The 27,263-nt window shown below is 39.5% G+C and overlaps 2 protein-coding genes across 5 annotated transcripts in view; one reads left to right on the forward strand and one right to left on the reverse strand.

Moving 5' to 3' along the window:
• RABL3 (RAB, member of RAS oncogene family like 3) overlaps positions 1–6,153 on the reverse strand; it is a 56,044-nt gene extending 49,891 nt beyond the window's left edge. Inside the window, exon 1 of the mRNA XM_516675.7 lies at positions 5,906–6,153. Coding sequence (XP_516675.2) covers positions 5,906–5,951 — 46 coding nt within the window. The 5' untranslated portion in view covers positions 5,952–6,153. The remainder of the gene's footprint in view (positions 1–5,905) is intronic.
• A 2-nt stretch (positions 6,154–6,155) lies between these two features.
• The window catches only part of GTF2E1 (general transcription factor IIE subunit 1), a 40,701-nt gene continuing 19,593 nt past the window's right edge, over positions 6,156–27,263 (forward strand). Inside the window, exons 1-2 of one of the 4 annotated variants that reach the window (NM_001243861.2) lie at positions 6,156–6,239; positions 13,938–14,415. In NM_001243861.2, the coding sequence (NP_001230790.1) occupies positions 13,968–14,415 (448 nt within the window). In that variant the 5' untranslated portion in view covers positions 6,156–6,239; positions 13,938–13,967. Of the gene's footprint in view, positions 6,695–13,266; positions 13,371–13,937; positions 14,416–27,263 lie in introns of those variants that run through there. The other 3 variants (XM_016939934.4, XM_016939935.4, XM_009445971.5) reach the window with 3 other exon arrangements.

Here is a 27,263-nt window from a genome sequence, read left to right on the forward strand (position 1 = left end):
CTGGTTATTTTGCTCGTTAGTTGATGCAGTTTCCTTCCTAGCCTCGATGGTCTTTACAATTTGGCATGTTTTTGCAGTGGCTGGTAGCGGTTGTTCCTTTCCATGTTTAGTGCTTCCTTCAGGAGCTCTTTTAGGGCAGGCCTGGTGGTGACAAAATCTCTCAGCATTTGCTTGTCTGTCAAGTATTTTATTTCTCCTTCATTTATGAAGCTTAGTTTGGCTGGATATGAAATTCTGGGCTGAAAATTCTTTTCTTTAAGAATGTTGAATATTGGTCCTCACTCTCTTCTGGTTTGTAGAGTTTCTGCTGAGAGATACGCTGATGGGCTCCCCTTTGTGGGTAACCTGACTTTTCTCTCTGGCTGCCCTTAACATTTTTTCCTTCATTTCAACTTTGGTGAATCTGACAATTATGTGTCTTGGAGTTGCTCTTCTTGAGGAGTATCTTTGTGGCATTCTCTGTATTTCCTGAATTTGAATGTTGGCCTGCCTTGCTAAGTTGGGGAAGTTCTCCTGGATAATACCCTGCAGAGTGTTTTCCAACTTGGTTCCATTCTCCTCGTCACTTTCAGGTACACCAATCAGACATAGATTTGGTATTTGCACATAGTCCCATATTTCTTGGAGCCTTTGTTCGTTCTTTTTACTCTTTTTTCTCTAAACTTCTCTTCTCACTTAATTTCATACATTTGATCTTCCATCACTGATACCCTTTCTTCCAGTTGATCAAATCGGCTACTGAAGCTTGTGCATTGTCACGTAGTTCTTGTGCCATGGTTTTCAGCTCCATCAGGTCATTTAAGGACTTCTCTACATTGGTTATTCTAGTTAGCCATTCAGCTAATCTTTTTTCAAGGTTTTTAGCTTCTTTGCAATGGGTTTGAACTTCGTCCTTTAGCTTGGAGAAGTTTGATCATCTGAAGCCTTCTTCTCTCAACTTGTGAAAGTCATTCTCCATCCAGCTTTGTTCCGTTGCTGGCGAGGAGCTGCGTTTCTTTGGAGGGGGAAAGGCGCTCTGATTTTTAGACTTTTCAGCTCTGTTTTTTCCCCATCTTTGTGGTTTTATCTACCTTTGGTCTTTGATGATGGAGTCGTACAGATGGGGTTTTGTTGTGGATGTCCTTTCTGTTTGTCAGTTTTCCTTCTAACAGTCAGGACCCTCAGCTGCAGGTCTGTTGGATTTTGATGGAGGTCCGCTCCAGACCCTGTTTGCCTGGGCATCAGCAGCAGAGGCAGCAGAACAGCGAATATTGCTGAACAGCAAATGTTGCTGCCTGATCATTCATTCCTCTGGAAGCTTTTTCTCAGCGGGGTACCGGGCCATGTGAGGTGTCAGTCTGCCCCTACTGGAGGGTGCCTCCCAGTTAGGCTACTCGGGGGTCAGGGACCCACTTGAGGGGGCAATCTGTCTGTTCTCAGATCTCAAACTCTGTGCTGGGAGAACCACTACTCACTTCAAAGCTGTCAGACAGGGACATTTAAGTCTGCAGAGGTTTCTGGCTATGCCCTGCCTTCCGAGGTGGAGTCTACAGAGGCACACAGGCCTCCTTGAGCTGCGGTGGGCTCTACCCAGTTCGAGCTTCCTGGCCTCCTTGTTTACTTACTCAAGCTTCATCAATGGTGGGCGCCCTTCCCCCAGCCTCGCTGCCACCTTGCAGATCTCAGACTGCTGTGCTAGCAATGAGCAAGGCTCCGTGGGCGTGGCACCCTCCGAGCCAGGTCAGAGATATAATCTCCTGGTGTGCTGTTCGCTAAGACCATTGGAAAAGCACAGTATTAGGGTGGGAGGGACTGGATTTTCCAGGTGCTATCTGTCACTGCTTCCCTTGGCTAGGAAAGGGAATTCCCTGACCCCTTGCGCTTCCTGGGTTATGAGATGCCTCGCCCTGCTTTGGCTCACACTCAGTGGGCTGCACCCACTGTCCTGCCCCCACTGTCTGACAAGCCCTAGTGAAATGAACTTGGTATCTCGTTGGAAATGCAGAAATCACCCGTCTTCTGCGTCGCTCACGCTGGGAGCTGTAGACTGGAGCTGTTCCTAATCGGCCATCTTGGAACTGCTCCCTTAATTTTAAGTTCCTTGAGGGTTCTTATGCAGCTTTTTTATCTTTAGTATTTAGATCAGAACCTTAATTAGTATTTATTAAAAGTTTCCATATTATTCCAAAATCTTCATAAACATTTAAAGTATCTCCATAGTACTTCAGAGAGTAGGCATAAAAATTTACTTAATCATTCTTCCATTATTATTAGATATTTAGGGTGTTTTGAAATTTTTGATATGCTAGTGAAAGGTTATTTCTGTTTAAACCTTTGTTTAAAATTAAAATTATGTCCTTAGTATACCTTCCCAGGAGTAAACTCAGTACTTAAAAGGAAACATTTAAAGTTCTTGATATGCATTGAGAAATAACTTTCATGGGGTTATACTGCCACCAGCCATACACTTGAGCCTGCAGGTCTTGTTGCACCTCAACAGTATCATGTAGTTGGCTTTTCATCTTTGTTAACCTGATAAAGGAATAAAAGTGACATCTTGGCCAGGCGCGTTGGCTCACACCTGTAATCCCAGCACTTTGGGAGGCTGAGGCAGGCAGATCACGAGGTCAGGAGTTCGAGACCAGCCTGGCCAAAATGGTGAAACCCCGTCTCTACTAAAAATACAAAAATTAGCTGGGCGTGGTGGTGGGTGCCTGTAATCCCAGCTACTTGGGAGGCTGAGGCAAGAGAATCGCTTGAACCCAGGAGGCAGAGGTTGCAGTGAGCCGAGATTGCGCCACTGCACTCCAGCCTGGGTGACAGAGCAACAATCCGTCTCGGTGGTGGGGGGCAGTGGGGGAGTGACAGCTTGCTTTAGTCTGCATTTCTTTACTTTCTGATAAAGATCAAAGATTATCATTACGATTATTCTGGCAAATCAGTTGTTTTTCCTCTCATAAATTCTCTGTTGATCTACTCTGTACCTTTATCTACCGGGTTTTAGTGTCATTAATTTATATGAGCTCTTTATCTATTAAATATATTAATCATTTTACGTATGTGTAATTGAATCAAACATTTTCCCAGGCTTCCCTTTTATTACTTTTTTTTACATATAAACATTTAAGATTTTTAAATACTCAAAATTATATTTGTCATTGAATTTACTGCATTGTGTCTAATATCTGTAACTTTTAGGATGTATTGTTGATTCTGTATTTGTAAATAGGTTTGTTTATGTTCAAGGAATGTATCTATCCACTTAATTATCAGCTTGATGCACCACTTGAGGCCTAGTTTAGCTTAATTGTGTTAGGGTAAACATTTCCAGGCAGTAAAATTGTATAGCTCTCCATGAATTAACTGCTTTGGGTGATAAGTATTAGCTAACAAGGGATGAAACCCTAAACAGTAAGAACAGTTGAAGTGCTAGGGAATAATGGCGAATTTCATTTCTTTAAGAATTTTGGGAGATTCTGATTCTATGTTTTCACCTTTAGAACTAAATTTGATCAAAAGAATGCACTTGATTTGCTTGGGGGTAAAAAAGGCCCAATATAAATAAATGTCAGCTCCAAATACAGCTGTTTGGTAATATGTTAAACTAGTCCCTAATCTCTGAAAGAAAGAGAAAACCGTATGGTAGTGAGACTTTCAGGGTTCCTTACCAAATTACCAAACATCTCAATAGGATAGAAAACAAATCACCAAATATCAACTCATTCTTTTTATTTTTTTTCTTGGAGACAGGGTCTCACTCTATCACCCAGGCTAGAGTGCAGTGGCACGATCCTAGCTCACTGCAGCCTCAAATTCCCGGGCTCAAGTGATCTTCTCACCTCAGCCTCCTGAGTAGCGGGACTACAGACGTGCACCACCATGCCCGGCTAACTTTCTGTATTGTTTTTGGTAGAGAGAGGGTCTTGCCATGTTGCCCAGGCTGGTCTTGAACTGAGCTCAAGCAATCCACCCGCCTCTTACCTCCCAAAGTGCTGGGATTACAGGCTAGAGCCACCTTGTCTGGCTAAGCCATTTCTTTATATATTTGTGAAACCCTGAAAATTTTATGAGGGAAATGGCCTTTATTTAAAAATAAACTTTCAGGTTTGAAAGAAAGGCTGAGGAAGTGTAAAAAGTGCATTCTAAACTGTCAGACTGTGTACTTTTAAATCGCAGTTAAAAGGAGACTGACAAAATTGCCTTTTAAAAAGATAAAAAGACAATAACTAACTTTGCACATAAAGGTTAACATTAGTGAATGTGTGACAACATCAATCACTTTGCTGGCCATCACAGCTGTGTCTTCTGCTTTACAACTAAACCGTAACGGGGAGGGGGGCAGTAGGGAAGCTTATCAATTGCCTGATTAATTTTCCACATTTAATGTAGCTGCTAATTCTATCCCTGTTATATGACGCATTAATTCCACAGTTATAACCCCAGAACCTAATACAGTGCCTGTTGGAAAGAAAATAAATTGACTAGTTGCAGCAGTTTGTAATATGAAGGGATTGTTAGATACAATAGAAAATGGAATTATAGAGGACACAAAACACCCACTTAACGTATCATGAAGAAGTCTGTTAGTTCTGGATTCTAAATTCTACTCAGTGATACTCTTGCCAAGTCCCTTTAGGCCACAATTACTTTCTTTATCTGTAAAACTGAGTGATTTTATTAAACTAACTTCGGCACCACTTCAAGCTACCTGATAGAAATGAAGTCGACATAAATTGTGATTATGTTCATTAAGTTTCAAAAGGCAACTTTCTTAGGGGAATATTAAATAATGCTCTCTGTAAAATATTTCATAATGCAAATAATCCTCAGGGCAATGTGAAAACATTCTTAACCTATATTTGCTGCCCACAATTTTATTTAGTTTCTATTAAGTTTTCAAGCCTCTCCACCTCCAAGCATCTAGCACAACGTCTTTGCTCACAACACATGCTCTTAGGCCAACTCCAGAAGAGCGCTTCTATAAAATGCAAGGTCAGCATTTATTGAAGTTACTAAGGAGAGCTGAATTGGGGATTATGGAAGAAAAGGTAAGGGCAGTGAGGTGGGAGCTGGAAATCCAGACGTCAGCTGTAGTTCTCAAATGTCCCAGGTGTCAAAAGAATTCTTTTTGCATCCACTGAGATTAAAAAAAAAAAAAATTTAACACTAGGATTAAATTGGGCTCAGCGTTAAATCCTAGCTGCTTCAGAATAAAACTCTTACTTTAATTTCTCTATTGTACAGTCTAGGACATAATAGGTTTTCAATGAAGATCAAACGAGAACCAGGAAATTAAACTCAGTTAAGAATAAAACAGGACCACTACCCAATATGTCACTGCATAATTATAACTTTGCGTTTAAGTTCGTGGACTCCGCGTTCAAAAGGATTCTGTCATTTACATCTCTCTGCCTCACTACTCTCATCTGTAAAATGGGATAACAGGACTGTCTCAGAATTAAATGAGTTAATACATGCGAAGCGCTTGCCAGTGCACGCTTCTCAGTGCACGTTTCTCAGTGCACGTTTGACTTCCTTAATGAACAAAATCTCTTGAAGGCACGGTCCTGCTAACTTCTGTACCCTTAACATAGAACTCCATACAATACTCAATGCCTGTTTTTTTTTTTTTTTTTTTTTTTAGTAAAAGAATTGACAATACACTCTAGGCTGGGGTCGCCTGGGAGACCGATGCGGAAAGCCGCGAAGGCAAAAGACCCGGGTTCCGCGACCCCCACCCGCGCGACGCCGCCGCCACCGCGTCGTCACCCGGAGCAAAGTCCCCTGGGAAGTGTAGTCTTCAGGCCCTGGGAGGGACTTCAGCCACGGGCCGAGGAGCCAGGAAGTTGAGGGAAGGAAGCTAAGGGGAGGGTTACTGGGTAACTCAAAAGTGTCTGGAGCCCCAGAGGTAGGGTAAGCCGCTCACCTGAGTCTCCCAACACCAGTACCTTCACCCGATCCAGGGACGCCATCTTGCCACTGCCTTCCCTGGGTTATAAGCCTGTTCCTGGATTGTAAGCCAATCAGAGTTGGGCATGGAGGGCAGAGCCTTCAATTTCATTGGCCACTCGGAGCGTGACGGTCTTGATCGAAGGTTTCACTGAACTCATTGGCTGGTCTGGTAAAAGGTAGCGGGGTGCTTCCGCAGCTGGTCGCAGGAATAGTGCGTTTTCTTTGTCGCGCAAGGGGCGTGACTCATTTAAGCCGGTAGTTGAAGCGCTGGGGGCGGCTGTAGTGGGAGTGTTCGAGGATTCGCGTTGGTAAACCTTGTTCCCTGTTCCTTGTTCGGAGTTCCCTGGCCGGGCATTGCATTTCATGATTTCTTCTTCCTTTCGCTCCCTCTTAACTATCCTCCCCTAATGAATTACCCTGTTGCCTTGGTCCTCTTGGTCCTCCAAAGAACCATTGACCCCGGAGCGGCCCGTGTGCGACCTCGGGTAGGGCGGGCTTGGCTGCGCCGAGTGTGGCCCTGGACCCAACTGGGAGAGTCCGAGGGAATTTGGGGTCTCGGAGTCTCGCACTGGGGAGGAGTGCATATCACCGAACGCGTCTCGTGGAGGGCAGCTGGGTCCGGAGGTTTCGCGGTAGTTTGCCGCTGTGTGTGTGAAGGCGTGGAAAGTGCCATGAAATGTGGTAACACAACACCGCAGTTAGATGTGTAGAATCCCAAGTTGTTCCAGAACTGGAGTGGCGATTTACTGAAGTAATCTAACTGGTATCTTCGCATCCACTTTTCTTGTTTTTTTCTCCACTCTGCAGTCAGTACAATCTTTTAACATCCTGAATTTGATCCACGCACCTCCCGCTTAAAACTGTTTTAAATTTAAGAAGAGAGTGCCCAGTAGCCTGTCCGATTCTACCGTGGAAGCAAGAGTGGAGGAAGTGAAGCGGGGGGAAGCTGGCAAGATGAGCCATGTTGGAACAAAACGTGCCTAGGAGACATATGGAAAGTTTTATGGAAGTACTTGTCTGGCTATGCTAGATGCTGGAAATTAATTGGTGAACAAGATGAAGTCTGGTGTTAGAGATAGACATGGAGAAAGTACAAGAAGGGGGAAAGAGCCATGGAACATGTGAAAGGGGATGATTGTATGCTACTTAATGGGGAGTCTGGGAAGGCCTCTACGAGGAAATATCATTTGAGACTTGAAGGATGATTAGGAGAAGGGGGTTTGGGCTTAGCTGTAGGGGCAGAAGGAACAGCATGTGCAAAGCCTTGGGATGCAGGGAAAGCACATGTGGCTCATGGAATTGAGAATATGCTGGTGTGGCTGGTTATGAGGCTGACAGGGTAGACAGAGGGCAGAGGGTGCCTTCTTTTCAACTTTGTTTCTCTGGCTCCGTGCCTGGTGCACAGTAGTCCTTAAATGTTGATATGATTAAAATACACGTGGGTCTGGGCTGGGGTAGGGAGGTGAGGCTGGGATCTGACTCATGGACTATGGAGATCAAAGGAAGACACAAAGGTCCTAGGAGGTCCCACACTCAGAAGTCTCCAGAGACCAGCCATACTCCTTCCCTAATAACGCCAGCTGCTATTCGGCTTCAGCTTATTGTTTCCATGTGGGAACATGGGCTCACTTTTTCCTCAGATATTTCCAATTTTGCAAGAGGAGCTGGAAGTTGAAATTTATGTGAACTCTTACAATTTTTAAATGTTGACAACTAATTCAGAAAATTTTTGAAACATTCTTTGGGTGATACAATGCGTGGGGGGGCTGCCAATTTGAGAACTCTTACCTAAGACCTCTAGAGATTGAGTAAGGAGATTCAGCGTGAGTGGGAAGTGATGGAGGAGAGAAGGTAGTGGTCAGGAAGGAGGATTTTAGAATGCGGAGATTTTGAACAAAGTGGCACAGCTTGATTTCATTCCTGAGCTCTAGTTTCATTTGTTCAGCTACCTGCTGGGCATATTCAGAGGAATATCCTGTGGTATTTCCTCAAAGACACTTCTAAAAGTGATTTCCTCATTTCTTCCTGCTCCTCGTCAGGGGTCACCTATTTCTCATGGCAGTACTTTTCCTAGCTACGCTGGCTCAAAACAGAGAGCTATTTAAGATTTTTCCTACTCTCATATTCTGTATCCAATATATTTTGTTGGGTCCTTTTGATTTTTTTTTTCTGTAATAACTTTCATTCATTCTGTTCTCTTCTTGCAATTTTTTTGCCTTCTTAGTTTAGATTTTATACCCCCAGTATTCCACACTGCCTCCACCTTCACTCACTTGAGTCCGTTCCTCATATTGGTATAAGAGTCATTTTTCTAAATAGGGGATTTATTATGAATGCCAGTACTTAATTGAACTCTTATGCCAGCCCTGAAAGCAGAACACTTTGCATTAATTATCTCACTGAGTTCATACATTAACTGTGTGAGCAGGGCACCATTAATCACTTTTTTTTTTTTTGAGGGTCATGTCCTGTCACCGAGGCTGGTGTGCAGTGGCTCAATCATGGCTCATTGCAGCCTTGACCTCCTGGCTCAATTGATCCACCTCAGCTGGTACTACAGGTGCATGGCACCATACCTGGCTAAGTTTTAAAATTTTTGTAGAGATGGGGTCTTACTATGTTTCCTAGGCTTGTCTTCAACTTCTGGGCTCTGACAGTCCCCCCACCTTGGCCTCCCAAAGTGTTGCAATTACAGGTATTAGCCACTGCACTTGGCTTAATCACTTTTTATATATGAAGAAACTGAGTCTGAGAATTTTCTGAGGTCAGGGGGGCTAAGAAATACTGGAACTGAGATTTAAACCCCAAAACTGTTGGATTGTGAAGTCCTCATATCACTCCCTTATTTTAGTCTTCACAGCTCCCTAGGGTGTTTTAGGCAAAGCAAACAGGCTGAGCAATAAGTGGCACAGGGGCCTCTCCATGCAGGATGAGCATTGGCAGGATATATAATAGGGACTTTTGCTGCATAGTAGAGTCACCTAAAGAGCTTTAAAAATTTGTGTGATGCCTAATCTGGCTGCCCCAGACCACCTGAGACAAAACCTTTAGGAGTGGGGCCCAGGATCAGTATTCTTAAAACGTTCCCTAGATGATTCTGCCTTACAACCAGGCTTGAGAACTATTAGTCTGGGGCATGGCATGTATGGGGCAGGGAAGGAGAATACAATAGTAGGAAATAATCCTGGAAACAGGTTATGTTGACATTTTTCTGCTGTTCTTTGTTGAATGTTTCTGAAGCCATATGTTGTGTTCTGACAACTGTTGAGGATGTAAAACAACAAAAAACGAAAACGGGGTTCAAGTGCAATGTATAGACCAAACTGAAAAGGAGAGAAAAGTGTGTCCAATGGTATGCTGTGGTACTACTTTGGTGTCGAGCCCAGGTACTTCCCAGGCATCCTTAAGCCCTGGGGTAGCAGGAAGGCTCTAAGTTCACAGATTTGGATCTAGGTGCTACTTGTTATATCTTACAATATGTAGTCATACCTGAGTATTTATAACCTAAAGTACATATTTTCTTTTGACTGACTTTTACTTTTCCTTTATTACAGGAAGGGCCTTATATTTTCCCCCCAAAATATATGCATAGATTGGTTATTGATTGGTGTATAGAGTTTCCTTATAGTATGGTACTGTGGATATAAAAATATTTCTTATAAAAAGAGTATTAAATCTGTTGGGTTGATAACCACTGATTTCAAATAAAAGGGTTAGTTGAAACTAGTATTAATAACAGAATATGATTCTCCATTGAAATAGTTCAATGGGATGTCTCTGTTAAAAATTATCCTGTGGAGCCTGGCTAAGATGGTGAAACCCTGTCTCTACTAAAAATTCAAAAATTAGACAGGCGTGGTGGTGCATGCCTATAGTCCCAGCAACTCAGGAGGCTGAGGCAGGAGGATTGCTTGAACCTGTGAGGCAGAAGTTGCAGTGAGCCGAGCTTGCGCCACTGCACTCCAGCCTAGGTGACAGATCGAGACCCTGTCTCCAAAAAAAAAAAATTATCCTGTGGGCTGGGTGTGGTGGCTCATATCTGTAATCCCAGCACTTTAGGAAGCCCCCAAGGTGGGTGGATCCCTTGAGCCCAGAAGTTCGAGACCAGCCTGGGCAAAATGGTGAAACCCTGTCACTACAAAAAACACAAAAATTAGTCAGTCATGGTGGTGTCCACCCGTAGTCTCAGCTACTGGGGAGTTTGAGGTGGGAGGATTGCTTGAGCCCAGGAGGTTGAGACTGCACTGAGCCAAGTCACACCACCAAACTCTAGTCTGGGCAACAGAGCAAGACCCTCTCTCTATTAAAAGAAAAACAAATTCCCTGTGGGCTAGGGAAATTTAACTTGATTTAGTCTGTGTGGATAGTCTAGCCATTTTTAGTTTGGAACATCTTAAGTTGATATGGAAGCTATCCTTCCTAAGCACTTTAATTATATTCTTATTAATCACAACAACTCCACTGAGGTAGTTGATACTATCCTTATTTCTTAGCGAGTAAAAGGTGGCTTGAAATTGTTTAAGGGATTTGCTCAGGATTACATAGTTACCAAAACACAGGCTGTGTACTCTGAATTTCAAAGCCCAGTTTTGTGTTGTTTTGGTTTTTTGTTTTGTGTTTTTTTGAGACTGAGTTTCGCTCTTGTTGCCCAGGCTGGAGTGCAATGGTGTAATCTTGGCTCACAGCAACCTCCACCTCCCGAAGCCCAGGTTTTTATTTTATTTTATTTTATTTTTTATTTTTATTATTTTTATTTTGTTATTATTATACTTTAAGTTTTAGGGTACATGTGCACAATGTGCAGCTTAGTTACATATGTATACATGTGCCATGCTGGTGTGCTGCACCCATTAACTCGTCATTTAGCATTAGGTATATCTCCTAAAGCTATCCCTCCCCCCTCCCCCCACCCCACAACAGTCCCCAGAGTGTGATGTTCCCCTTCCTGTGTCCATGTGTTCTCATTGTTCAATTCCCACCTATGAGTGAGATATATGCGGTGTTTGGTTTTTTGTTCTTGCGATAGTTTACTGAGAATGATGATTTCCAATTTCATCCATGTCCCTACAAAGGACATGAACTCATCCTTTTTTATGGCTGCATAGTATCCTATGGTGTATATGTGCCACATTTTTTAATCCAGTCTATCCTTGTTGGACATTTGGGTTGGTTCCCAGTCTTTGCTATTGTGAGTAGTCCCGCAGTAAACATACGTGTGCATGTGTCTTTATAGCAGCATGATTTATAATCCTTTGGGTATATACCCAGTAATGGGATGGCTGGGTCAAATGGTATTTCTAGTTCTAGATCCCTGAGGAATCGCCAAGGGTTGAACTAGTTTACAGTCCCAACAACAGTGTAAAAGTGTGTTCCTATTTCTCCACATCCTCTCCAGCACCTGTTGTTTCCTGACTTTTTAATGATTGCCATTCTAACTGGTGTGAGATGGTATCTCATTGTGGTTTTGATTTGCATTTCTCTGATGGCCAGTGATGGTGAGCATTTTTTCATGTGTTTTTTGGCTGCATAAATGTCTTCTTTTGAGAAGTGTCTGTTCATGTCCTTTGCCCACTTTTTGATGGGGTTGTTTGTTTTTTTCTTGTAAATTTGTTTGAGTTCGTTATAGATTCTGGTTATTAGCCCTTTGTCAGATGAGTAGGTTGCAAAAATTTTCTCCCATTCTGTAGGTTGCCTGTTCACTCTGATGGTAGTTTCTTTTGCTGTGCAGAAGCTCTTTAGTTTAATTAGATCCCATTTGTCAATTTTGTCTTTTGTTGCCATTGCTTTTGGTGTTTTAGACATGAAGTCCTTGCCCATGCCTATGTCCTGAATGGTAATGCCTAGGTTTTCTTCTAGGGTTTTTATGGTTTTAGGTCTAACGTTTAAGTCTTTAACCCGTCTTGAATTAATTTTTGTAAAAGGTGTAAGGAAGGGATCCAGTTTCAGCTTTCTACATATGGCTAGCCAGTTTTCCAAGCACCATTTATTAAATAGGGAATCCTTTCCCCATTGCTTGTTTTTCTCAGGTTTGTCAAAGATCAGATAGTTGTAGATATGCAGCGTTATTTCTGAGGGCTCTGTTCTGTTCCATTGGTCTGTATCTCTGTTTTGGTACCAGTACCATGCTGTTTTGGTTACTGTAGCCTTGTAGTATAGTTTGAAGTCAGGTAGCATGATGCCTCCAGCTTTGTTCTTTTGGCTTAGGATTGACTTGGCAGTGTGGGCTCTTTTTTGGTTCCATATGAACTTTAAAGTAGTTTTTTCCAATTCTATGAAGAAAGTCATTGGTAGCTTGATGGGGATGGCATTGAATCTATAAATTACCTTGGGCAGTATGGCCATTTTCACGATATTGATTCTTCCTACCCATGAGCATGGAATGTTCTTCCATTTGTTTGTATCCTCTTTAAGTTCATTGAGCAGTGGTTTGTAGTTGTCCTTGAAGAGGTCCTTCACATCCCTTGTAAGTTGGATTCCTAGGTATTTTATTCTCTTTGAAGCAATTGTGAATGGGAGTTCACTCATGATTTGGCTCTCTTTTTGTCTGTTATTGGTGTATAAGAATGCTTGTGATTTTTGCACATTGATTTTGTATCCTGAGACTTTGCTGAAGTTGCTTATCAGCTTAAGGAGATTTTGGGCTGAGACAATGGGGTTTTCTAGATATACAATCATGTCATCTGCAAACAGGGACAATTTGACTTCCTCTTTTCCTAATTGAATACCCTTTATTTCCTTCTCCTGCCTGATTGCCCTGGCCAGAACTTCCAACACTATGTTGAATAGGAGTGGTAAGAAAGGGCATCCCTGTCTTGTGCCAGTTTTCAAAGGGAATGCTTCCAGGTTTTGCCCATTCAGTATGATATTGGTTGTGGGTTTGTCATAGATAGCTCTTATTATTTTGAGATACGTCCCATCAATACCTAACTTATTGAGAGTTTTTAGCATGAAGGGTTGTTGAATTTTGTCAAAGGCCTTTTCTGCATCTATTGAGATAATCATGTGGTTTTTGTCTTTGTTTCTGTTTATATGCTGGATTACATTTATTGATTTGCGTATATTGAACCAGCCTTGCATCCCAGGGATGAAGCCCACTTGATCATGGTGGATAATAAGCTTTTTGATGTGCTGCTGGATTCGATTTGCCAGTATTTTATTGAGGATTTTTGCATCAATGTTCATCAAGGATATTGGTCTAAAATTCTCCTTTTTGGTTGTGTCTCTGCCTGAAGCCCAGGTTTTTAAAGTAAACTATATGCCAATGTGGGCTTTGAGAAGACAGCTTTCTGGGTCATGGTACGGAAATGAGGTACACTTAGTTTCTGCTTTGTCCAGGGATCCAGTATTCAAGAATATTTTGGGCTGCTCTCCCTCCCTCATTTTCTACCTTTTTAAGGACTGGATGGTCTTTCCTTGATTATCAGATTCAATTTTTCAAGGTTGGTAAAACTGGATCTAAGTATTACTTTCTTTCAGTTTTACAACAGTTAATGATTTTGTCAAACGCCCCAGGTGGTGATTACTCATGTGTTTATTGGTTTGTTGTGATTTTATTGTGAAAGCATGACTATGTAAAACATCCTAGAATCTTGGTAGAAAAATTTTACTCAAGAAAGGAAACAAAGACACTTTTAGGAAATGTGAACTGCTAGTTTTCTCAGGGTTTCCAGCATTCCCAAAGAATAGTGAGCATTTCATGTAGCTTTTTTTGTGTTTCTCTTCTGAAGTAAAGTAGACTTGACGTAATATATTGTTTTATAAATAATAAGTTACTTTTTAATCAAACACACTATAGATCATAAAAGTAGCCATTTAAGAAATATGTAAAGCTTTTTGGGTGTAATCTTTTGTGCATTCTAGAGGAAAATCTTGTTCTGCTCTGTTAAATGCTTAGGTATTAGAAATCTTTTTAAACTCTTTGGGTACTTTTCTGGCACTGCAAGGATAGTGGATATGATTACCATGTTCTTATACCTGGCTAATTTTCTATTTTTTTTTGAATTCAGTATATTTAAAGTTGGAGTTCGTTGCTAAAGATGGCAGACCCAGATGTCCTCACTGAAGTTCCAGCAGCATTGAAGCGGTTAGCCAAGTATGTGATCCGGGGATTTTATGGCATTGAGCATGCTCTGGCCTTGGACATCTTGATCAGGAACCCTTGTGTGAAAGAGGAGGATATGCTGGAGCTGCTCAAGTTTGATCGGAAGCAACTTCGATCAGTTTTGAATAATTTAAAGGGAGACAAGTTTATCAAATGCAGAATGAGGGTAGAGACTGCTGCAGATGGGAAAACCACTCGCCATAACTACTACTTCATCAGTTATCGTACTCTTGTTAATGTGGTAAAATATAAACTGGACCACATGAGAAGAAGAATTGAGACCGATGAGAGAGATTCGACCAACCGGGCTTCCTTCAAATGTCCTGTCTGTAGTAGTACTTTCACAGACTTAGAAGCTAATCAGCTCTTTGATCCTATGACAGGTGAGGTTTATCCAGTTTGTGAATCTTTAAAATAAAGTGTGTATTACCTTTTTTCTTAAATTGATTCATCTAATTTTTAAACCATCATATATATTATTATAAAAGTGAATGGATCAGTGTAAATCACAGCATACAGTCAGTCTTACTGTCCTGTTTGGCTGTCACACTACTTTGAGAAGCCTTTGCAAAGCGTTTCTCCTTTACAAGGGAGTTTCTCACTTATGGCCCTCCTGCCTCTGCCCACCCCACCTTGTTTACAACTGCAGCCTAATCTGAAGGGTTGATTTCTCTACCACTTTGAGGCTGTTCTAATTTTATTTTTGACCTCTAGACAGTTGCAATACAGTGTATTTAAATGCTTTGTTAGTGGAAGTAGAAAGTGGTATCAGGAGTATATAACTAGGGCATATAATCTGGATTTGGGGAAGGCCTCTGGAAGAAGTTAACATTTGAGACCTAAAAGATAGTAAGAGTTAGCTAGATGAAATAAGAGGGGAATTCTTTCCAAGATAAGACATTTAGTGTCCTTTAGATACACATTATTGTTGGAAGAAAATTGTCAACAAGATATATAATTGGCCTGATTTGATTGAATAGTTTTAAGGATTTTTCATAACACAATTTAGAAAGCATGCATTATCTGAAAAGACAATATGTCTAGCATAAACATGAGAAACTTTAAAGTTCTGAGTTATATAGTTATCTTGTTATCTGTTTACACAATAAAAAAGAGACTAGTTTTGCTAAATACTCGATCAATTTTGTCTTATTTTCTACAGGTAAAAATCTATAGAAGGACTCAGTGCTATTAAATTAGATTAAGTCCCTTTGTTATGGTTGAATTCAGGAGTATAGGCTACTTTTTAGTTCATAAATCTGCTTTTTTAAAAACTTCGTCTGAAAGTTTAAACTTTGACCCATGAAATATTTGGTTGTGCAAAATTACAGATTTCTGTGTATGTTTTATTTTCTAATTTTTATGTTATATATGGTACATTTTAAATAATTAAAAAAATTTTTAAGTGAGAAATAACCCCAATATAAATTAAGATTATTGACAAAAAGAGCCAGAAGCAATCTATGACCTTTTTTTCTTATTTACTGTGAGGCAATGATTTTGGATGAAAACTGATTTAAGGAATTCACAATTGTATTAAACATTTAATTTGTCTGAGCCGAGCTTTTTACCTTGAAAGGGCTCCACAAGGAGAGATCTTGATTATAAGAAAGTCTTAACCATCCTCGGTATGAGAATTGCTTGAGTGTTCTATAGAGGAAGGTTGTAGAATATATCTGGAGTTCTTCAAAATAGACTAGAAAAGTCTCATGATTCTTGCCTTTCACTCTAACAGATTTCTTACAGGAGCTCTGGGTTCTTGGTTTTGTAATTCTCTACAGATGTTGGTTTTAACAGTGGAGGCTTCATCACTCTTGACCACAGTAGAAGGTGTTATCCAGTCCCTTAGAGTAATCTAAAATAACATGCTTCTACTACATTTATTTGTCATTTGAGTCATATTAATTTAATGAAACTTTCTAAAAGGAGATGATTCCACTACTTATATATCAGTATTTAGGAGACTGATCATGATACTCTTGAATTTCACCTAGATTCTGAATGAAACTAGTTGACTCAATAGATGGCCTGTGGAAGAGATGGCCTAACATTCCATCCAGTACAGTCAAGGTGACTTGAATCAAGGAGTTAGGGTAGAGGGCATGAAAGTATTTTATGAAATAAAGCTAAAACTGAAACAATTGTGTTGTGGCCAGTCTGAACAAAGACTATTTTTAATGTGAGGGCTATGGTCAGCATGAAGATGAAAAGAAGGGGTGCCTGAGAGCAAGAATAAGTCACTTAATCTTAATGTCACTCAGGGGAGGGTGCCCTGGTCAGCCAACACTAATGCTTAATTGTCAGTTATGTCCTACAGTAAAGCCTGAGGTATCATGATTAAAAATTTATAATCATTAGGGACCCTCATTCTGAGAACATACTTGCCTTTTTATTGTAACGTGGCTTTTCATTTAGATGCTCCTTTAAGGAGAAAATGTGCTGATTAGGTGATATTAGGCTCTACTTTGCCAGTTCTGATGTTTTGAGTTTTGTTTTTGTTTTTTTTTTTGAACTGTTAATACCCAACAACTTCCTTTGGTCTGTACATTCCTTTTAGAAATCTTTGTGTTTTTCTGTATTATTCTTTCTTGTTTTGCTCGGTATTCATCTCTCTGTCCTCTCCTCTACTCCCACCCCATTATGAAGAAGATGGGCAATAAAAATTTGGTGTGTGTAGTAAGGAAGGAGGGAACTTTTTCTGCTGTAATAATTATGCCTTGTCTAAATTGGTAGATTGCAGTTTTCTTTCTAAGCCCAGTCCTGTACAAATACCCAGTTTCTTGGTTGCTAGAGGAGATTGATAATATTTCTGATCAAGTGATGGAAGTATTTAATGGCCTTCTACCTCCATTTCTTTTCAGTAGTTCTTAGATTGACTTATGGTTTACATAAGCAATTAGGGGATATTCAGAAATTGGATTTGAAGCCTGCTAGATTTTACTGTTTTCCCTGACAAAAAGTGCTTAACTCAAGTGTATGGGCAGCTCTCTGCCACAGGACAAAGGGTAGTAACTCCTAGATGAGCTCCTGAGGACCACCTGCAAATTCTGGACCCAGGAAACAGCCCAGCAAGGATTGTTTACCATTGTTAATTCACACATAAGCCACCGGTCTTCCTACTTCAGTTTACTACTATTCCCTACTCCATCTCTACTTTTCCTAAAGATTGTAAATTTTCTCCATACTTTCCATTTAGATTTGCTTTTGATGTTTCTGGGTTGAACTCTCTTCAAATGTGTAGATACATTATTTGTTAAAATGGAATAGCCTAGCCTTTGCACACTAGTCAATCAGAAGCTTAATCATTAAGGTGAAACCAGGTTTTAAGTTTCTAAAATATGGGAGGATTATGTAATCAAAACAAAAACATGACATGAAATCTCTCAGTGAATCAGCAAAATAACATCTTGTGTTTCATAAATGCATGTTTTAGATTTAGCAAGCTTTCTGACCATTTAAATAGACTTAAGTATTTCTATTTTAGCAGTCTCAACCATGGGTGATTTAGTTAATCACCCTAAGTTAACACTTCTAAGTTAAGTTCAACAGCATGCTTCTCCTGAAGGGGAGAGGGGGATCTTAGCTCTTTTTAGATGTTAAGGTTAGATGATTTGGAAATAGCTTTATATTTTCCATTTTTAGTTTAAAAATTATGCAACCATAATGCCAGAGACAAATTTGAAGAGAAAAAAATCACCCACAAAGCCACCAGCCTTTTCCGTATTACCTACAATTACAATCATAGCTTAGAATAGTTTATGATCTCTTGGTTTCTTAATGTACCAAACTGTCCTGTTTCTATCTAGTGTTCAAAATACGTTTTAATAGGTGTAATTTTTTCCCATTTTCCTTTCCCCTCCTTTTGGGCACTTTGGGGGTATCTATTTTTTGCTGGTATAGATAAGATGCTTTGAATACCTTTGTATATATAGCACGTTATTCCTGTTCACATTTTTTCTTATGAATTCTTGGCAGTGGGAATATTGGGCAAAAAAATACAGTTTTAGAGCTTCTCTAAAAACATATATGGCATTGTAGTTTTACTGTGAGTAGGTGGAGTAGAATTGTTAGATGTTTGAATTGGAAATAATTCGGGAGCCCCTTTTACTGCATTCACCTAGGGACCTAGGAGTCACATTTTAAATTTTGAGATGAGATAATTTAATTTTTTTTTAAAAAGAATGTTATAAATGTATATTTAATAAAATCTTAGAAATAGAAATTCAGAGATTATCTAGTTCAACTCATCAAATAATGTGTATGTGGGTGCACATGGACATGCCTATGTTGTACTCTTGGATTTGGAGGATCGTATAATGTAATAACGAATAAATCTAGGGGTATATACATTGCTAGGCTGTTTTGGATTTACTATTAAGGGAGAATATGACACTTCTCATGGAGATTTACCTTGTTTTGTTTGGCTCCATGGAAAGACTTAGCAACAGATTTTAGGATTAGCATAAAGAAGTCTTTGATAATTAAGTAAGTGTCTAATAAATAACTCGTAAAAATAGCCAACAATGGAATAGATCTCTTCTAGTGATGAGTTCTGAGTTTGGAATAGTCAAGTAAACTTGGTATCTACTTGAGATATTCATATGTAAGTTTGGAGTTAAATCATATGAGTCCCTTCTTGGCTTGTGACTACAGATAAAACTTTTTGGTTTGGACAGATCCATTTCCTGATGGCCCCATTCATTGAGATTCCTTTTCTGTTCCCTTACCCTAACATTTAAAAATTTTTAAGATTCTCTATTTGTGAGACTTGATTAAAGAGTTTGCCTTCATAGGGCAGGCTGCTTTTTCCTGTCTTCTCTTTCTACTTAGAATAGGAGATATCTTTAAAAATTTTTTTAATTAAAAGAAATTTTTTTGTGGCTAAATAGGTGTATATGTTTATGGGGTACATGAGATGTTTTGATACAGGCATGCAATGTGTAATAATCACGTCATGGAGAATGGGGTATCCATCCCCTCATGCATTTATCCTTTGTGTTACAAACAATCCAATTATACTATTTTAGTTATTTTTAAATGTATAATTATTGACTATAGTTACCCTGTTGTGCTATCAAATAGTAGGTCTTATTCATTCTTTCTAACTATTTTTTTTACCAGTTAGCCATCCCCCATCCCTACTACCATTTCTAGCCTCTGCTAACCATCCTTTCATTCTCTGTGTTCCCAAATTCAATCATTTTGAGTTTTAGATCCCACAGATTAGTGAGAATGTACAATGTTTATCCTTCTGTGCCTGGCTTATTTCACTTAACATAATGATTTCCAGTTCCGTCTATGTTGCAAATGACTGAATCTCATTCTTTTTTATGGCTGAATAGTACTCCATTGTGTATGTGCACCACAGTTTCTTTATCTAGTCATCTGTTGATGAACACTTAGGTTGCTTCCAAATCTTAGCTATTGTGAACAGTGCTGCCACAAACATGGGAATGCAGATACGTCTGATATACTGATTTCCTTTCTTTTGGGTATATACTCAGCAGTGAGATTGCTGGATCATATGGTAGCTTTATTTTTAGTTTTTTGAGGAACCTCCAAACTGTTCTCCATGGTGATTGTACTAATTTACATTCCCACCAACAGTGTACGACAGTTCCCTTTCCTCCACGTTCTTGCCAGCATTTGTTATTGCCAGGACAGGAGGTATCTTATAAGCAGTGTTTTCAATTCCTGAAGTGCTAAAAACACAAACACAAGAAGAAATCTTTCCAAGATTGTTTTGCTCAGTTGCTGAGTCCTCAGTCTTTGGAATCTTATCCAGCATGGGTTAGACAATTATGCCACAGAACTCAAAGGTATGGATTGGGGAGTGGGGGGAGTAAGAGGGGGGAAATTTATTAGAAAAACTTAAAATATATATAAAAACGAGTTATGGAAAGATAGGAACAAGTATCGTCCCTCTTCTACCCTTCCCCCACAAAACCTTTAGGTCTGATTTTTTAAAATTCTGCTGCTTTTGATTTTGAGGATTTGAGAACTTTTTTAAAAAAACATTTTGGCTGGGCACAGTGGCTCATGCCTGTAATCCCAGCACCTTGAGAGGCCAAGGTGGGTGGATCGTTTGAGGTCAGTAGTTCAAGACCAGCCTGGCCAACATAGCAAAACCCCATCTCTACTAAAAATACAAAAATTAGCTGGGCGTGGTGGAGTGCGCCTGTAATCCCAGCTACTGAGGAGGCTGAGGCAGGAGAATCCTTTGAACCCAGGAGTCAGAGGTTGCAGTGAGCCGAGATCGCACCACTGCACTCCAGTCTGGGCGACAGAGTGAAACTTCATCTCAGAAAACAAACAAACAAACAAAAAAAACCAATCTTTTATCTTTTTTGTATTTTGATGCCAGTGACATAAAAGCTAATTTATTTGCTTATTTGTGAAGAGTTGCTTTTTAGTTTTGATGCTTTGGATTTTGATACAATATTCTATTCTTTATTGTCTTTCAGATAGTTGAGATGAGTTTGGTTCTGCATGCTGAGATGAATTTGATTTGGGCCTAATTTAGAGAATTTATTGAAAGCTTTAATATTCATCCATGTACAATACTTCAGTTTGTTGTTTTCTGCCCTTCTTCCCCCACATTGTACCTTTTGTCCCCTTTATCATAAGTTCCAGAATTGAGGAATGATGCATGATTAGACCAAATCTAGATAAATTCCTGTTTAAGGAAGTAGAAACCAATTTCATTGATTAAATTGAATTTTGGAGGGTGAGGTTGTATTGTGTAAATCATTGATACATTTGATTCTGAATTTCAAAAACATTAAATCTGCTTTTTTTTTCTTTTGCATGCCAGATGAATGAGTATTTTGCAGTGTTAAGTGTTCTGTGGTGAATTTTTAAAAGATGATTTTTCAAATTTCTTTTTATTATAGGTAAAATAATTAAATGTAATGTAAAACGATGTTCCTGTCATGTGTGTTACTGTTTGCTAATAGCAACTCCTTTTTCTATACATTTTCCCTTGCCCAATTAAACTGAAGAAATTTGCTTTACGAAAATAAAGTTTAGGAATGAGACTAAAAGGTGACTTTTTGAGACTTCAAAATTACATTTTAATAGATATTCCCCCGAACATTATGAGTTATAAAAATTGCAACAAAGGACTTGATAATGCTTTCAGAAAAGCCCAGGAATGACTGTATAGCTTCTGCATATTGATTAAGAGGGAGTTGAATGTTTTTGGAGAATTCAATATGGCATTCGTTTTCTTTCTTTTAAAAATACATAAGTAATATATGGCTGGGAGCGGTAGCTCAACACATGTAATCCCAGCACTTTGGGAGGCCGAGGTGGGCGGATCACTTGAGGTTAGGAGTTCAAGACCAGCCTGGCCAACAGGGTGAAACCCCATCTCTACTAAATATACAAAAAGCCAGGTGTGGTGGCGCACACCTGTAGTTCCAGCTACTCCGGAGGCTGAGGCACGAGGATTACTTGAACCTCGGAGGCAGAGGTTGCAGTGAGCCAAGATCACGCCACTGCCAGCCTGGGCAACAGAGCGAAACTCTGTCTCAAAAAAATAAAATAAGTAATATATGAATGAAAACTTGGTAAAGACACAAATAGTAGAGAGGTATGTAAACTAAAATGGCAAACTAGTTTTTCCTCTCTGTGGCTTTTCCGCTCACCGCACTCCCACCAATTTTCTCTGTCATAACAGAGAAACTATGAAGTTTTTGCTTATCCTTCCAGTCCTGTTACCTTGTATCCCTAACACCATCCTCCAGAAGCCCTTTAGAAATCTAACAATGTAAAGTGATTCTTTTTTTATTTTTTTTATTATACTTTTAAGTTCTGGGGTACATGTGCACAACGTGCAGGTTTGTTACATAGGTATACATGTGCCATGTTGGTTTGCTGCACCCAACAACCCGTCATTTACGTTAGGTATTTCTCCTACTGCTAATCCCTCCCCCAGCCTCCCACCCCCTGACAGGCCCTGGTGTGTGATGTTCCCTGCCTTGTGTCCATGTGTTCTCGTTGTTAAACTCCCACCTATGAGTGAGAACGTGAGGTGTTTGATTTTCTGACTTTGTGATAGTTTGCTGAGAATGATGGTTTCCAGCTTCATCCATGTCCCTGCAAAGGACATGAACTTATCCTTTTTTATGGCTGCATAGTATTCCATGGTGTATATGTGCCACATTTTCTTCATCCAGTCTATCATTGACAGTCATTTGGGTTGGTTCCAAGTCTTTGCTATTGTGAATAGTGCTGCAGTAAACATACGTGTGCATGTGTCTTTATAGTAGCATGATTTATAATCCTTTGGGTATATATCCAGTAATGTGATGGCTGGGTCAAATGGTATTTCTAGTTCTAGATCCTTGAAGAATCTCCACAGTCTTCCACAATGGTTGAACTAATTTACACTCCCACCAATAGTATAAAAGCATTTTTGTTTCTCCACATCCCCTCCATCATCTGTTGCTTCCTAACTTTTTAATGATTGCCATTCTAACTGGTATGAGATGGTATCTCATTGTGGTTTTGATTTGCATTTCTCTGATGACCAGTGATGATGAGCATTTTTTCATATGTCATCTATGCTGCATATGCATATGTTGGCTGCATAAATGTCTTCTTTTGAGAAGTGTCTGTTCATATCCTTTGCCCACTTTTTGATGGGGTCATTTGTTTTTTTCTTGTAAATTTGTTGGAGTTCTTTGTAGATTCTGGTTATTAGCCCTTTGTCAGGTGGGTTGATTGCAAAGATTTTCTCCCATTCTGTAGGTTGCCTGTTCACTCTGATGATAGTTTCTTTTGCTATGCAGAAGCTCTTTAGTATAATTAGATTCTATTTGTCTATTTTGGCTTTTGTTGCCATTACTTTTGGTGTTTTAGTCATGAAGTCTTTACTCATGCCTATGTCCTGAATGATATTGCCTAGGTTTTCTTATAGGGTTTTTGTGGTGTTAGGTCTTACATTTAAGTCTTTAATCTATCTTGAGTTAATTTTTGTATAAGGTGTAAGGAAGGGATCCAATTTCAGCTTTCTACATAGGGCTAGCCAGTTTTACCAGCACCATTTTTAAAATAGGGAATCCTTTCCTCATTTCTTGTTTTTGTCAGGTTTGTCAAAGATCAGATGGTTATAGAGGTGTGGTGTTATTTCTGAGGCCTCTGTTCTGTTCCGTTGGTCTGTATATCTGCTTTGGCAGCAGTAACATGCTGTTTTGGTTACTGTAGCCTTGTAGTATAGTTTGAAGTCAGGTAGTGTGATGCCTCCAGCTTTGTTGTTTTTGCTTAGGATTGTCTTGGCTATACAGGCTCTTTTTTGGTTCCATGTGAACTTTAAAGTAGTATTTTCCAATTCTGTGAAGAAAGTCAGTGGTAGCTTGATGGGGATAACATTGAATCTATAAATTACCTTGGACAGTATGGCCATTTTCACGATATTGATTCTTCCTATCCTTGAGCATGGAATGTTCTTCCATTTGTGTCCTCTTTTATTTCATTGAGCAGTGGTTTGTAGTTCTTGAAGAGGTCCTTCACATCCCTTATAAGTTGGATTCCTAGGTATTTTATTCTCTATGTGGCAATTGTGAATGGGAGTTCACTCATGATTTGACTCTCTGTTTATTATTGGTGTGTATGAATGCCTGTGATTTCTGCACATTGAGTTTGTGTCCTGAGACTTTGCTGAAATTGCTTATCAGCTGAAGGAGATTTTGGGCTGAAACGATGGAGTTTTCTAAATATACAATCATGTCATCTACAAACAGAGACAATTTGACTTCCTATTTTCCTAATTGAATACCCTTTATTTCTTTCTCTTGCCTGATTGCCCTGGCCAGAACTTCCAACACTATGTTGAATAGGAGTGGTGAGAGAGGGCATCCTTGTCTTGTGCTGGTTTTTAAAGGGAATGCTTCCAGTTTTTGACCATTCAGTATGATATTGGCTGTGGGTTTGTCATAGCTCTTATTATTTTGAGATACAGTCCATCAATACCTAGTTTATTGAGAGTTTTTAGCGTGAACGGCTGTTGAATTTTGTCAAAGGCCTTTTCTGCATCTATTGAGATAATCATGTGCTTTTTGTCATTGGTTCTGTTTATGTGATGGATTACATTTATTGATTTGCATATGTTGAACCAGCCTTGCATCCCAGCGATGAAGCCGACTTGATCTTGGTGGATAAGCTTTTCGATGTGCTGCTGGATTCGGTTTGCCAGTATTGTAGTGAGGATTTTCACGTCGATGTTCATCCGGAATATTGGCCTAAAATTCTCTTTTTTTGTTGTGTCTCTACCAGACTTTGGTATCAGGATGATGCTGGCCTCATAAAATGAGTTAAGGAGGATTTCCTCTTTTTCTATTGATTGGAATAGTTTCAGAAGGAATGGTACCAGCTCCTCCTTGTACCTTTGGTAGAATTCAGCTGTGTCTGGTCCTGGACTTTTTTTTGGTTGGTAGGCTGTTAATTATTGCCTCAGTTTCACAGCCTGCTATTGGTCTATTCAGAGATTCAACTTCTTCCTGGTTTAGTCTTGGGAGGGTGTATGTGTCCAGGAATTTATCCATTTCTTCTAGATTTTTTAGCTTATTTTTATAGCATTGTTTATAGTATTCTCTGATGGTAGTTTGTATTTCTGTGGGATCGGTGGTGATATCCCCTTTATCGTTTTTTATTGCATCTATTTGATTCTTCTCTCTTTTCTTTTTTATTAGTCTGGATAGCAGTCTATCTGTTTTGTTGATCTTTTCAAAGAACCAGCTCCTGGATTCATTGATTTTTTGGAAGGGTTTTTTGTGTCTTTATCTCCTTCAGTTCTGCTCTGATCTTAGTTATTTCTTGCCTTCTGCTAGCTTTTGAATGTGTTTGCTCTTGCTTCTCTAGTTCTTTTAATTGTGATGTTAGGGCATCAATTTTAGATCTTTCCTGCTTTCTCTTGTGGGCATTTAGTGCTATAAATTTCCCTCTACACACTGCTTTAAATGTATCCCAGAGATTCTGATATGTTGTGTCTTTGTTCTCATTGGTTTCAAAGAACATCTTTTATTTCTGCCTTCATTTCATTATTTACCCAGTAGTCATTCAGGCGCAGGTTGTTCAGTTTCCATGTAGTTGTGCGTTTTGAGTGAGTTTCTTAATCCTGAGTTCTAATTTGATTACACTGTGGTGTGAGCAACTTTTTTTTTTTTTTTTGAGACGTCGTCTCGCTCTTCCGCCCAGGCTGGAGTGCAGTGGCGTGATCTCGGCTCACTGCAAACTCTGCCTCCCGGGTTCATGCCATTCTCCTGCCTCAGCCTCCCAAGAAGCTGGGACTACAGGTGCCCACTACCACGCCCGGCTAATTTTTTGTATTTTTAGTAGAGACGGGATTTCACCATGTTAGCCAGGATGGTCTCGATCTCCTGACCTCGTGATCCGCCTGCCTTGACCTCCCAAAGTGCTGGGATTACAGGCATGAGCTACCGCGCCTGGCCAATCTCTATTCTTTTACATTTGTTGCAGAGTATTTTACTACCAATTATGTGGTCAATTTTAGAATAATTGCGATGTGGTGCTGAGAAGAATGTATATTCTGTTGATTTGGGATGTAGAGATCTGTAGATGTCTGTTAGGTCCGCTTGGTCTAGAGCTGAGTTGAAGTCCTGGATATCCTTGTTAACCTTCTGTCTCGTTGATCTGTCTAATATTGACAATGGGGTGTTAAAGTCTCCAGTTATTATTGTGTGGGAGTCTAAGTCTCTTTGTAGGTCTCTAAGGACTTGCTTTATGAATCTGGGTGCTCCTGTACTGGGTGCATATATATTTAGGATAGTTAGCTCTTCTTGTTAAATTGATCTCTTTACCATTATGTAGTGGCCTTCTTTGTCTCTTTTGATGCAAAGTGATTCTTAAATACTTTATTAAAACAGCTTATGGTTAGTAATGCTTGGTCAACTTTTCATAATATTGTATAGTTTTATTTAGAACACTTATTATGTTGGGTCCTTTTGCATAATCAGTATGTTCAGTGTTCATGTCATTTCTAGAAGTTTTTTGGCTTTTCTTTTCAGCAGTGGCTGCAAGACAGTAAAATGACAGGATGTTAAGATTCAAGAGCCCTGGCTTTTAGTCTTAGTCATGTTAGTAACTGTTACCTTGGGCAAATCCTGTAACCATTCTTGGCCTTCTTTTAGCATGTGTAAATGATACGTTCATCCTATTCTATACCATATATGGCTTCTCTCAACTCTAGTTTTATACTTACTCTTTGATTTGGAACATATTTGACATTCTAAAAGTATGGAGAAGCTTGGGGGTTTTATCACTGGTTTTAGAGGATTATGTTAGTCACTTTGGGTTAATTTAGAAGCCTTGGTTAGGAATTGGAACCCCTCAGTTATAGTATTCATATAGAAAATATGCTCTGTTTACATCTTCAGAAACGCACAGGCATAATGGAGAATAATATTAATAATTTTAAGCAGTCTTATTTTTCCAAGCTCCCCAATTCACTACCTTCCGCATATATATATTCTATTGGCTATCGTCTTTTAAGTATTTGAGATGAGTTTGATTCTGCATGCTGAGATGAATTTGATTTGGGCCTAATTTAGATAATTTGTTGCAAGCTTTAATATTCATCCATGTACTATCCTTCAGTTTGTTGTTTTTTGCCCTTCTTCCCCCATATTGTACCTTTTTTCCCCTTTATAATGAGTTCCAGAATGGAGGAATGATGCATGATTAGACCAAATCCAGATAAGTTCACATTTAAGGAAGGACAAACTAAATTGAATTTTGGGGGGTGGTTTTATGTATTTCATAAAATATTCAGTGGGAGGGGAAAACAGTGTCTAAATATGCTTCGTAAGCTATATGGTGGTTGGATGTTTACAGTGCAGTAAAATTAATCATATATATTAGTGTTATGTCTTGAAATTTTATAGTTTCCTCCTTATCTCACTGAAATCCTAGGAATTCTGCTTCTAGCTACTTAGTTTTAACATGGAACTGTGAAGTGTCTTTTGTTTTTTTCTTTTTCCTGGAAGCTTTTTGAGTGAAGGGGAGTAAAAAAACTTGGATTCAAAGTTTTTTCATAAGATTGTCCAGGAAAGTTATGCATGCCATTATCTCTTGCTTAGATTTTGCAAAGCTCTCTTAGGTAGTTTCCTTGCTTTCACTCTTGGTTCCCGTGTAGACTATTTGTCATAGCAACTAGTGATCCTTCTAGCATATCAGAGCATGCCACTCTTCTGTTAAAAATCCTCCAGAG

This window comes from Pan troglodytes, chromosome 2, assembly GCF_028858775.2.
Source record: "Pan troglodytes isolate AG18354 chromosome 2, NHGRI_mPanTro3-v2.0_pri, whole genome shotgun sequence".
In the NCBI taxonomy this organism is placed as follows: Eukaryota; Metazoa; Chordata; class Mammalia; order Primates; family Hominidae; genus Pan; species Pan troglodytes.